At 31.6% G+C, this 14,686-nt stretch overlaps 1 protein-coding gene across 3 annotated transcripts in view; it reads right to left on the reverse strand.

The window, feature by feature from the left end:
• LOC118201536 (protein kinase C, brain isozyme-like) overlaps positions 1-14,686 on the reverse strand; it is a 435,934-nt gene that overhangs the window by 75,217 nt on the left and 346,031 nt on the right. For all 3 annotated transcript variants that reach the window (XM_085818956.1, XM_085818955.1, XM_085818957.1), the window contains exons 11-13: positions 6,237-6,299; positions 5,585-5,723; positions 267-347 (exon numbers count right to left, since the gene is read on the reverse strand). In XM_085818956.1, the coding sequence (XP_085675082.1) occupies positions 267-347; positions 5,585-5,723; positions 6,237-6,299 (283 nt within the window). The remainder of the gene's footprint in view (positions 1-266; positions 348-5,584; positions 5,724-6,236; positions 6,300-14,686) is intronic.

Genomic DNA, 14,686 nt, shown 5'->3' on the forward strand with positions numbered 1-14,686 from the left:
AGTGATATTGATAAGGCGATTCTTTTTCAGTTTTTTTGCTGTATTATTCCTATTAAAGGAAATAATTAAGCAATACAATTTTATTGTCTTAAATTTGCATACTTTCAGTCTCTGGTTATTTCAATGAATTCCTTCTTAAAACTATTAATATATATATTGTTAAATGCATATTGCAAGAATAACATTATTTAAATGCATATAAATTATTTGGAAGAAAATTCAAATAAAAATTACTTTTTCAGCTGAATAAAACTAAAGCTACTTACCTGTCCTACTAACATTTCATATAGAAGAACTCCATATGCCCACCAATCCACAGATTTTCCATACGGTTGATACAGAATGATCTAAAATAGAAAAACAAAAGTCTTGCATTTACCACATTGAATTTGAATTCATTGTCAATGCAAAGTTCTAGATATCAAAACATGTTAATTTTTAAATTCTTTTCCATACAAGGGTAGGAAAACATTAATTGAAAAAAAATAACTAAGCTCATCAATCTACAACCAAATTTCACCTAATTTTAAAGCTGGCATGTTTTTCTTAAGCTTATTAACAATAAAAAGATAATCACACATTGCGTTTTTTTTTTTTTTTTTTAAGTTTTAAGATTAATTTTAACAAAATAGAGTAAATTTCAAAGATACAATATTATCCCAATTTGTTTTTCCAAAGATATCATCTATTCACAGAGAGAATTTCTGCAACTAACTGTGCGGTTTCATTCAGTGAACATGGATTTGAAAGATGAGCAACTGATTTGATGTATTTAGTAGACATTAATGCTGATTAAAAAAAATCATAGTCTGAGCTAAAACCTAATGCTTTACTTATTATCTGGAGACAAAACGGTAAGCTGAAGTGTCACCATGACCACAGAAATTTCAGCTTCAGAAATCTGAAGTAAGATCACACTGATATATGAATATGTTTCTGAGATACAGATAAATTCCATATTTTAAAAATATCTATTGAACAGATTTCTGATGAGAATAGGTCAGAAAAAGATCACCTGAATAAATGGTTTCTGCTGCATGATGATGAACCGTTACACATTTCTTCAGATGCTAATCTTGAAATCTTTTAAAAAAAGGAGAAACCAGGAGATTTTCCCGCAGCATGGAGACAACATTTCAAAGGAACTCCTGACTGACTTTATAATTCATGGTTTAGGTTACTGAACCAATTGTAAGTCAATTCTGATATAAAATATATAAGCATTGAATTACATATTCTAAATTTTATGTTTTTTGGCTAATTTTATTTCTCAATTTTCTTATACTTTTATACTAAGAAAATCACAAATAGTAAAAGAAAGCTTTTACTATTTACCAAAGTATTTTTTAAATACATTTTTTTAAAAATGGGGGGGGGGGGAACTGAAAGATTTGAGATTTTACATTATGCCCAAAGGGGCATTTTTTTAAAGTTTTGTGTCTTTAGTTATTAAATAGCATGTTCTTCACACTTAAACCATAAATTTCAATTCAACAGCAATATCACAAAATAATTTTTAAAATAAGCACATCTTTAGAATTTCAAATACACAGTCTCTCATGTTGGAGATAAAAATCCCCCCCTTGTACAGTGTTGCCATTACTCACTTTGAAATTGTTGAGTTTTTTAAATCAAAAATTCATTAAACTGTTACAATATATGAAATAGATAATAAAACAAATTCCAAATTTGGGCTTTCAGATGCCCATATTCGGGTGGAGATGTACACCATTCAAAATTTGATGGCTCTAGATACCACTATTTTATCACAATGCGAGAAACATGCATACATTTATGCATATTCTTCATTATTTAATTTATTTAAATATAACACACAGGGAAAAATATTTAGTGGCAACAATCTGAAAAGTGAAATGGACATTTAAAGTTTTCAACACAAAATGTCAAAACGAAATTAATAGCCCTTCTAGGCTAATGCCCTTTGGGCTTAAAAAACAATTTCAGAATTTATATTCGGATCAAAGGGGCATTTTTTTTTCCATTTACACATACTTGCATGCTCCGGGAGCATTTGGGATAGCAACCCCTATGGACTGAAAATATTTAAAAACAGCATATCTTTAGAATTTCCGATAAACAGTCTCGTGCACTGGAAATAAAAATGTTTTATTCTGTACAGTGTTGTCACTGCTTGCTTTGAAATCGTTGAGTTTTTTTTAATAAAAGATTTGTTGAAGTTTTACAAAACATGAAATATGTAATAAAACAAATTCAAAGTTTGCATTTCCAGGTGATCGTATTCAGATGGAGGACTACGTTATTCAAAATTTGATGGCTCTAGGCACTGCTGTTCTTTTACAGTGCGAGAAACATACAAACATTCAAGCTGATGCTTCATTATTTAATTTCTTCAATTAAATAATGAAGAATAAATAATAAATTTATAATATGAAGAATAAATTTATTATTTATTCTTCATTATTTAATTAAATTTCTTTAATTAATAATAATAATAATATAACACAGGGCAATATTATTTGGTAGCAATAATTTGAAAAGCGATTCATTGCTTTTAGTGATTCGATGCAAAATGCAATTTCGAAACTAACAGCCCTTCTGAGCTTTTGGGCTAATATATAATTAATTAATGTACAGTATATGTGCAGATAAGTTTAGTAATGTACCATATACTGAAGTAAAGAAAATGAAATACAAATATTATCTGTTCAAACATTGCTTGAAATGTCATAAAAATCTATAAATTTGTAATAAATCTACAGCATATTCAGAAAACTCAGTTCAGATTTAAAAAGATCAGTAAAACTGTAATAAAATTTATTCTAAAAATTACTAGAGATGAGGTAATGAAATTTGCCAAATTCAAATTTCATTTTTTGTTGGGAAACATTTTCCTTAATACACACTAAAAATTAAAAACTGGGAGACCAGGAGTGTTGGAAGCTATGCATTTCCCTTCTTGTCAAGCAGTTAAGCAGTTCTGGTATTTTCTTGTTATCTGCACTTCCACCTCCACAAATTATTGGCAGTATGTTGCCATTCACTACCGCTATTCAAGTTTTTATTATAATTGAGAAACAGCAAACATCACAACTGAATTTTTTAATTACAAAATATTGTGGATGAATTATTGTAACATTCACAACTGGCAATAAATACAATGAAGGAATTCTGAAACCTTTCTTTATGCCTTATGTGGGTGCAGTTGGAAAGTACATCCTCTTTACAACTGCAATAAGTAACTATGATAAGTTGCCCCAACAGAAAATGCTACTAATTGTGCTGGAATACAAGGGTATAATATCATATAGATTGACCTGCACACTCATCAAATATGAACGAACAAAATATGATTAAATCGAACTGATAATTCTTGGAACATGATGGGATAGATCTATTATCATTGTCTCCACAACGTTTGAGTTAATGTGTCCATTAACTGAAGTTGATAGAGATAACACAAGAACTCTTGGATTATTAAATAATCCCATTTCATTGATGACATGCAGATATGCTGTGGTTATAACAGTTCATTGGAATGATGCACTCTAATATAATATAGATATTTACAGCCTTGCTATCTCATTAATAATTTGCTTGTGCTCTAATGATTTAGATCAGGGGTCGGCAACCTTATACCTAAGGCGTGCTAAATCAGTCTACCAATATGATTCAGGATGCCATACAACAGAAAAGTTAGGGAATAGAGGTGCTCTAATGATTTAGATCAGGGGTCGGCAACCTTATACCTAAGGCGTGCTAAATCAGTCTACCAATATGATTCAGGATGCCATACAACAGAAAAGTTAGGGAATAGAGGACAAGAAAAACAGATTTACTATATATCAATTATACATCATTTAAAGATAGTTATTAAAATAAAAATAAACAACATAAAATATAATCATTCCTTCAACATAAATAGAAAATTAAAATTGTACATATATTATGTATCTTTTAAATATATTTACTAAAACAAAAAATAAACGACATAAAATATAAGTATTCCTTCAGTACAGTTAAATAAAGAATTAAATTTTTAAGGTTAACCTTGTGCCTGTACTGCTCTACTTAATATCGCAATATCAGGGATATAATTTGTGACTTTCAATTTGACACATGATTCTGAATATTCAGTTGTTAAACAACTTCTTTGTGAACTCAAAATATTTTCATATGAGAAAAGATTTGTTCACACAGCTATTCGAAATGAAAAGCAGAGTACAGGCAATTTTCTCAAACAATAAAATCCGCCATTGACATCAAGCAATTTAAATTATTGTTAGTATTATCTTCAAGATTTTTTCATAATTTCACAAATTTTGCTTTCCATAATTCTGAAGATGTTAGTTCAGTAAGTACCATTTCAGAATTATCAAATACCATTCACTCAAAAATTGACAAATCAGATGAGATTATTAATGGGTCTGTTAAATCTGGTTTGATTAGGAAGAAAAATACAGGCATACAAATTTCAAAGTTAATGGTTTGAAGTTCATTTTTATCTAAGGTCAATGTATTTGCAAGTGCTTTACATTTGGGAAGCAGTTATAGGTACTAGTATTAATATCATGGGAAAACTTATTTAATTTTGTAGCAAAGCATTTTTGGTATTAAAAAAATTCACACACTGTCTGGCCCTTTTCTTGCAATTCTTAGTTTGCTGAGGTGTTAGTTATATCAGTCAGAAACATCAATTTGCATAATCATTCTTTATTGTTCAATTTGAGGAAGACAGAAACTTATTCAAGACATTACCTCAATTAAGCCAATGGATATGGCACTATAAAGGAAAATCCACATATTCGCTTTCAATTTCTTCTAAAACAGGTATAAATTGCCAGTGTACTAATTACGAGACAGTGTGAAATTAACTATTTTAATAATAGTGTTCATTTCAGAAATTAAGCACCGCGACAAAATTTTGGCAACTAAACTTTTTTTGACAGCTCAGAGAGGACAGACAAGATGATTTATCTTTGCTTCATAAATTTGACATAAAAAGGCATTTGCCACATAAATTTGACAGTTCTGCAAGTGGTGTAGAGTGCCACTGCAAATTGTACCACGTGCCAAATCTGGCACACATGCCATAGGTTGCCAACGCCTGAGTTAGACACTTATTATTTCAGAATTATAGAAATTTAACTGGCCTATTTTTGTTTATAGATTGTGTTATTTTCTAATCTTATTGAATGCTCTATTTATTTTTCAAAAGATCAATTTATTGTTATCAGATAATTAATAACTTCGAGTCTGATATTTTTCTCTCTTTCTCTTTTTATAAGTTTATTTCTAATTAAAAAGGATAGCTTGAATTTCATTTAATATTTAAAAGAATTACACAGCAAAAAACTTCTAAATTCACACACTAATTATTATAAAATATAAAATATTCCTAATAAAATCTGACTGCCTCTTTATTTTAATTTTTCAGTAATTTAAATAACAAGATAAATTTTTTTAAAAAAAATTAATTCCTTAAGCAGTATCAAATAATTCAAAGTTATTATATTAAAATCGTTTAGGTATTAAATACAAATTTCTTTTTGCACTTAATATTTAAATGATTTTACAAATGCTGCATTACAATTCAGTAATTTACCTCAGGTGCAATATAGTCAGGTGTTCCACAAAATGTTTTAGTTGTTTTGTTCCCCATAATCCCTTCCTTACACATTCCAAAATCAGCAATTTTTATATGGCCATCTTGATCAAGAAGAACATTGTCTAGCTTCAGATCTCTAGAAGCAGAAAAAACACAGATTATAACTTCTCTTGGAACACATAGTATATTTGATCAGCCAAGTTCATAAAAGTGCATCATAAAAGTAATTGACTGTTTAAATAAGAATATATTCATCATAAACTGAAAATTTTGTGTAAATTTCTCCCCCTAAAAATCTGAAAGAAAGAAAATTAAAATAATATAGGAATACTAGAAAGATACATAAATAAAATAAAAACAGTTTAAGGGCAATATTGAATTGCAGGACAATAACTAGTTTAAAAAAAAAAAAAAAAAAAAAAAAAACTAATTACAGTTGATGCAGAGTTTTCACACATGAAAAATTTTCAGTATAATTATTCAATATTACAAAATGCACATTTTGTAAACTAATCAATTGTAATGATAACTGAAAAGCAGGCTTCTATATATTATTTCCATCACTAGATGTAAAAAGGCTTTAACAAATTTTTATTTTATCATTTTTATTGGATAGGCTTGAAATTATATTTAAAAAATAAATACTTACCTATAAATAATACCCCTATTGTGCAGGAAAAACAGTCCTATAGCTATTTCAGCAGCATAAAACCTGTAAAAAATATTCATAATGCATTTTATCACACATTCCATATTTCAGTTGATAGGAGAAAAACTAAGATTTTAAAATATTCTATCAAAACAACCTTTTTTTTTTGTTTCATGAGTCACTAATACATTAAAATTTTTCCTAAAAATTTTTTTCACTGTATATATCCACTATAGCTGAAATAACAGCACATGCACAACTTAATACATCAGTGGCAATATTTCTTTTTAAAGAAAAAAAAAATATTATTAAAAGCATTACCATCAATAAGTGTATTAAAAATAAACATTGAATTTCATAAATCAGTCTTTCATTTAATTTTTAGAGCCTCATACATGAAATGGTGCAGTTTGAAAGTGTTATGATGAATTATAATATCTTATTGAGAGACCAAAACTGGGCACTTTTGTGAATTTCTGTTCTGAGTTTGGTGAGTTGTTTACAGTACTTGTTCATCATGATTATTTTACCAAACATGAGACGCTTGAAGAAAACAAATTCCTTGCAGTTTCAAATATCAATCAGATGAAAGGCAAGTCTTCTCACAAGCAGGGCTGTGGAGTTGGAGTCGGGCAGATTTTGAGGTAAAAGGAGTTGGAGCTGGAGTTGCTAAAAACAGGTCGACTACGACTCCAGTTTTTGTTGGACAGTTTGAATTTGAAATGATATTAAAATGAATTGGAAAAAATTAATGACAAACTGAGTTAATTTTTTTATTTATGGGCTATATACATTAATGAATAGTTATTTTCTCTTTTATTGACATATTAATAAATAAATATAAGGGAAGAGGATGGATGTGATATTTGCCATTAGTGATTAAACTGATTCATTTAGTTACAAATCTCACTGGTAATTTAGGTAAGCAGCAATAAGAGCAAGAACTCCAAAAATTAATGCCAATCTTAGGATGCAGGAAAAGGAGCAATTATTGATCAAGCAATGCGATAAGGAAGTACATATTTAATGATAAAGAGGTTGTTAGAAATAAGATATTTTATAGAAGATGTATATAACCCTAATGTTTCAATAATAGAAAGACTGTGGAATGATCTTGCAAAATTGGAAACTCTTCTTTCTACATCGTATATAGCCACAAAAAAGTTGCAATCTGAAGAATCGACAGGAGGTGAGAATGAAAGAATGTGATGTTTGTTCTTTCTGAAATGGAGAGCTTATTGCAGAAGGAATTATTTCTTCAATGAAGAAAAGAGAAAATAGTTTGCTAGACAATGAGATCTTGCTGGGTTCAATATACGTAGATCCGAAACACCGAATTTTCTTGGATGACGAACAAATTAAAAATGCAAAGAAAGCTATCTACGAACTTTCATTAAGAATGAAATTATTCTCAGAACAATTGGAGAATTCAAATCAGGACAATCAAACTGCAGACATTGCAAATGAGTCTCTATCCTCCTCTTCCAGTGATGAATTAGATTTTGAGAAATATTTTTGAATAATATTGAAAAGGCAAAGCGAATGAAAGTAAAGAACCAAGAGCCTTTAGATATAAAAATGAAAAAATACAAACAAGATTTCTACATGGCCTTTGAAGAAATAGAGAAATATGATTGTGCTTGCAAGACACCTCTTTTAGAACTTATAAAAATGTATCCTGAAAAGTTAAAAATAGTAGCCCTAACAATAACAGCTCTTCCTCCTACTCAAGTTAGTGTGGAAAGTTCTGAGCTCTGAAGTTTATCAGATCGGATCTATGGCCCTCCAACAAAGAAGATCTTGCCAAAGCTCTACTGTTTCTCAGAAATTACTAATGCCAGTTTTTCATTTTATAATAAATGTTAATTAACATAAATAATTTGCAATGCCATCAATTTTTTTTCCTGTAGCATCTATGACTTCTTTTATATTAAAAAAATAAGCTGTAATCCATGTGCATATGTTTACATAAATATATGAGGGAGTCGGAGTTGGTCCTTTTCGCTACTGACTCTAAATCCCTGCTCACAAGTTCTGCAATTTCACATGCTAGTTTTCAGCTTTCTTTTCTTTATAGAATGTTTTTATAAAAGATCCACTTCCCATCACTTATTAGTACTCAATTAAAAACTGCTCTTTTTGACGGTTAAAATACAGAAATGGTGTTGAGCTATGGTTCAGAATATTATTTTTTGTCAAACAATTATGAACTTATGCACTGAGCTTGGAAGCAAACCCAAGTTTTAATAAATGGTAAAATGAATGGCATAGATTGGATTTCAGCCACCTGGGCGAAGGTCAATTTCACTGCCCACCACTAGTTGCATACAGACAACTACAGTTTCCAAAATTATGGACATGTACATAACTAATAACGAATTCATGGATTTAAATTACAAAACTGATTAGTTTTATTACAGAAATGGATGAGTAATTGTGATTAGATGTCAGGTTATAATATTCACTATTCAGATAAACTATACTGAATTAGCAATAGGAGTACAGCGGCACACTCCACCCTTTCCTCAATGCTGTTGGTTATATTTAACTTCGCACATAATTCAGTATTCATATCTATATTTCCAATTTGATTATTTGTTTTGTCAGCTGCCCATATGTTTAAACGATATGCCCTCCTGCATAAGCAGCTGCAGTTTAACTTTTTACATACAATGCCATTACAGTTTTGCCTCTCCCTGATTACTCAAAGTGACTTGTGTGCTCAAGTCTTCTACAAAACAAAATGTCCTGTCAACTTTTAATAAGTTCCAAACTACATTTGGCCAGTTCATCAGTACCCATATCACAGCCCTAGTATCTTCCATCGAGCTGGCATCTAAACTTTGTATGGCTAACATCCTGGTTGGAGGCCAACTTGAGTACCAACCAGTATAGCTCTATTCTTATTTGGATTACACTCCATATCATAAAATATTTGCACTGTATCATTAAATGGTATTTGTTTTATACTTGTGTATTCCTTTCTGCTGACACAGTACACTGAATTATTTTCCTACACTTGTTAACTTGCATCTGTTAATTATCTAACTAAATAAACAGCAATCTACTCCTTCAAAATTTTGCTAGAATGATTGATGCGAGTTTGGCAAGATCATTGCGAATTCTTAAGGTTGATGGGAAAATTCATTAACTACTATTCCATTACATTTGGTCTATTATTATGCAGACTGATTTGAAAAGTATTCAGCAAAAACTAAAAGTAATAAAATTAATTTTTATTTTCATTTACCAATCATGGCAAAAGAACACAAAAACAATTAAAAATAATGGCATGCTTGGACACTCTTTTGTTATCAGGAACGGATATAGAAATGTTTGTATGTACACACCTGTTCCATTACATCCTATTGTAACATTAATCTCACTAGAGGACACAGCGAGCCCTCTCACAAAACCTTCAGAATGTTTGTAGACTGCGAGCAGAGTGGTTGTTCTCTTTAGGCTCCTGCGCCATGTTCTGCAACAGCCATCAGTGCTAACCAAAGCATGTGGCTCTGATTCATATGGCCCTTGTGTCTTTCCATTGGTGAATAAACTTTTAGAATTCTTTACAGTCCATTAGGTTTTCGACAGATCTCACTTCATAACATTTGGTTCTTAACGACCCGGAGAGCGGATTAAAATGACATTAACATGCCTTAAAAGGAAGAAAGCTGCTTGGAAAACTAAAATCACAAAAGTGGAAACCCTTATCTGCGATATTGACTTGGAGGTGCCGCCTTCAATGATGGAATTAAATATTAAACTGAACTGCACAAGGAAATCAGCTAGGGACTTAGAAGATCTGCAGAATAAATTCTAACAATGAAAAGTTCCAAGAAATAGACGAGGATTTTGAGGAGATGGAATTCAAGAATAGAAAAAATGAGGTAAGTCTTTTAAGCCCCATTTCTTCATTATCAAGTGGTATATTAAATGCAGAGAAAGAGGTTAATACAGTAAGGTCGAAATCAGTTGAAATTCCATTGCCACAAATGCCGTTACTAGAATTTTTCGGACATTATGAAGATTCTGATGCATTTAAAATTGCATTTCAAAATCTTATTTCTCATAACCCTCATTAAAAGTTTTTTTTTAATTATTTGTGTGCACCTCTGAGAGACAAAGCAAAACAGATTGAAACAACAGATGTCAGTTAATGAATCTTTGATGAAAGTGCTGGAGGAAAAGTATGAAAACAAAAGAATTTTAGTAGATACTCATACTCAGAATATTATGAGTTATCCAAAGTTAAAATGGGAACCAGCAAAAGAATTGCATGGCTTGCTAGATTGTTTAAAAAAGAACTTGCGCACATTAAAACTACTGAGTTATGAGCACAATAAATTATCAGATATTTTATTAATAAAGTTACTTCTTCAAAAATTAGACCTTGCAAACAATTTAAAATGTCAGCTATTTCAACTGAAGTTCCAAAGATAGATGACTTCATTTCCTTCTTAGAAAAGAGAAATCAAGTCTTAGAAAGCATCTCTAGAAGTATACCAAAAACTAACAAGATTTTGAATAATTCACATAATTCCGCAAATTCTTCATATAATCATTCTAAAAGTCTTCTTATTAACTCTAACAATGGAATTCTTATTAACTCTAACAATGGATTAACTCTAACAAAGGAAGAATGCAGAATATGTCATTCTCAGCACTTGCTATATAAATGTAACGTGTTCAAAAACACTACTACTAAAGAAATAATTGCTCTTGTGAAGAAACATAAGCTTTGTTCTTATTGCTTGCAGCCCTCTCACAGGGTAATTGACCGCAAATGTAAAACTATCTGCCTTGCTTGTGGAGGCTTCACTCTTTACTTCACAATAGTGCCAAGAGAGAGCTTCCCCAAAGACATATGCCCTGTCTGCTCTGGCTGAACCATGGACCCAGCCAATGAAGACAGTTTCTCTCTTCCCTTGGAAGGGGGGATATGTGACAGGTGAAACAGAGGAAAAAAGATATGGGTCTTCCCAGTTTCAGAGTTCTTTTTGGCAAAGCTCTTTGATCGGTTCTACTGAAACCAAAACTGGATTATTAAGTACAGCTGTCATTTACATTTGCGATAACGGAAACTGTGTACGCCACATAGTAACAGTTTTGGATTTTGCTTCGCAAGCTAACTTTATTACTGCATCATGCGCTAATGCATTGAATTTACCAAAACAAAGAACTTAACGCTCCAATCTCTGGATTAAATGAAACAATCATAAACACCAAATCAAAAATAAATGCTAAAATATCAAACAAGGAACACACATTGGAATGGAATTTGGATTTTCTCATTGTCTCTAAAATTACGGATATCACTCCATCTAAACCCTAATGATTTCAAATAATGGTATTTCAAAAAACATAAAATTGGCTGATCCTCAATTTTCTAAACCTAAAAAAATAAGACTTATTGTTAGTTGCCGAGCTATTTTTTCGAATTTTTAATGACAGGAAAAATTAGATGCCAAGATAACAGATTGCTTTTCTATGAAATAGTGTTTGGATACATAGTTTCAGGTGCATTAGAAATTAAAGGTATCATATCGCCAAAGCAATACTGTTATCTGACAACAAGTCCAGAGTCATTAAATTAAATGATGAAACAATTTTAGAAGGTGGAAAGCATAGAACATAATAAACCTCCGCCTAGCGGAGGAACTGTTTATCCTACGAAGAACATTACACAAGAACCCATAGCAGAAAATTAGATGGACGTCATGTAGTAAAGATGCCTGTAAAAACTGATGATGAAGAAAATATAACTCTTGGAAGTTTGAAGAAAATTGCGTCAAAATACTTAGATCACTTATGGAATTGTTTGGAACGCCAACCACAAATGAAGAATCGGTATACTGAATTTATGAAGAAATATGAACAGTTAAACCACATGACGGAAACTGAAACTGAGGCAGACTTTTATTTACCTCACCATGGGGTTTATAAACTGGAAAAGAGTAGCATTAAAGTTCGGGTGCTTTTTAATGCTATCTGTAAAACAACAAATGGGCAATCATTAAATGACATTTTATTAAAAGGTGACACAATCCAAGATGATTTACTTTCAATAATGCTGCATTTTCGAAAGCATGTCTATGCATTTACTGCAGACATTGAAAAGATGTATTCGTCAGAATGAAATCGATCCTTCTCAACTTGATCTTCAAAAAATTCTGTGGAAGACAGACATAAATGAACCTGTTGAGAATCGAGCATTTAATTAATATTATGTGCAGTTTCAGTGGCATTATTGTTTTATTATGTTTTATGCATCTGGCATTGCTGTTAATTTTATCATTCTAAAATTTGTCATGTAAACAGTAAGACGTACGTAAGTTCTTTTTACCTTTTTGTTAATAAAGTCCAAAAATTCAATTAGCCATCGCTTTGCATGTTAATTTTATAACAGAACCTATGAAATATTATGCACTTAAGAATTTAACATATGGAACTTTATTTGGGAATCAGAACCTTATATGAGCTAGCTTATAATGAGGCAGAAAGCTTCCCTCTTGCATCTTCTGTTACTTTAACTGACTTTTACATGGATGACATCCTCTCTGGGGGATCAGAAATAAGTGAAGTTATAAAATTGTGTTCCGAGTTGACAATAATGTTACAACGAGGAAAGATGAATTTACAAGGCTTTAAGCATAGAGTGGAAGCAGTCGTTATGAATTTTTAACATTGATTGGCATGAGCATCATCCTGAATCTTACGCAAAGACATGAACACAATTTGTTTCTACACTTCAAAAATCAAGCAGCTTCGCATTTCTTAAACATGTTGTGAACCCGAATGTTACAATTGTACTCCATGGGTTTGCTGAGGCTTCTGAAGCAGCATTTGGAGTGGTTCTGCACCTTCAATCAATATCTATTGAACAGTGCTGTAGCCAACTGTTGTGTAGTAATCCAGAGTGTCACCATTAAAGAAAATCTTTGCCAAGACTCGAACTGTGTGCATGCTTTCTTCTAGCACAAATGGTGAAGAATGCTCTCTCTATGCTAAAATTAGACATCAGAAAAGTATTCCTGTGGTCAGATTTGATGATCACATTAGCCTGGATTGCCACATCTCCTCATTCACTCAAAACATTTGTAGGCAATCAAGTAACCAAAATACAAGATCTAATGTAGAACTTTAGATGGAGACATGTTTCATCAAAGAACAATCCAGCTGATTTAATTTCTCGAGGTCTAAATCCAGAAGAAATAGCATCAAATAACGTGTGGTGGCACGGACCATCATTTTACTTAAGGAAGTGTGTTTACCTATGACTAAGACATTTGTGAGCCGTGCAGATAACCAGTATCTAATTGAACTGAAAACTCCTGTGACTACGACTTTAGCTTTGTCAACAAAGAATTGTATGTTACACAAACTTTTGAATAGGAATAATAATTACATGAAACTCATTAGAATTTTAAGCTTTATTTTTAGATTTATTTACAATGCCAGAAATTCCAAACATAAATGCCAGGGTCCCCTTAACTTGGAAGAATACAACAAGGCTCGAGACACTTGCATTCAAAATTCTCAGGTACAATATTTTGCTGAAGACCTTTCGGCTTTAAAAGGGGACATACCAGTCTCCAACAAGAATAAGTTAAAATCACTTAACCCTTTTTTGGATAAGATAGGTTTAATACGTGTAGGAGACTGTTTAAGTAACTTCACCTTGAGCTACAATAAAAAATATCATATCATTCTCCCACTAGACAGTAGATTAACTAAGCTCATAATGGAATACTTTCCCAAAATAGATTTACATGTAGGGCTGCAGTCTCTCTACATAGTGTACATCAACAGTTTTGGCCTATCAATAGCTGCAACTTAGCCCGAAAGGTTGTTCATGAATGCCTATCTTGCTTTGAAATGCATCCTATTGCAGTGAGTCAATTAATGGGTAATCTTCCATCTGAAAGAGCCTGCCATTTACCAATATAGGCACTAACCTTTGCGGTCCTTTTCAAATGAAATACAAGCGGCAAAGAAAGAGCATTTTGCAAAGGATCTATATTTGTATTTTTATATGTTTGGCTACTAAAGCTGTTCGTTTTGAATTTCTGACTGACCTTACTTCTGAGTCTTTGACTGCCAGATCAAAAAGATTTCTTGCCCATCAGGCTAAGTGTTCAACCATTTTCTCAGACAATGCAACAAATTTTAGGTGCGCATTTGGAATTACAACAGTTGGAAAAATTAGCAGAACAATTAGAATTTGGAGTAACTAGCTATTTAGCTACAGAAGGCATTGCTTAGAAGTTTCTTCCACCTAGAGCCCCTAATTTTCAGAGGACTGTGGGAGGCAGACATTAAATCATTCAAACACTATCTGAAACGAATTGTTGGTAATGCTAAGCTGACACTAGAAGAGTTTCAGTGTTACCAAGAGCGTGCGGCTTTGGCTTTCTTGCCGTGTCTTTTCTTTGATGAATAAACTTTAT

Source organism: Stegodyphus dumicola, chromosome 6, assembly GCF_044657685.1.
Source record: "Stegodyphus dumicola isolate Sdum_Otavi_A_Nest chromosome 6, ASM4465768v1".
NCBI classification, from domain to species: Eukaryota; Metazoa; Arthropoda; class Arachnida; order Araneae; family Eresidae; genus Stegodyphus; species Stegodyphus dumicola.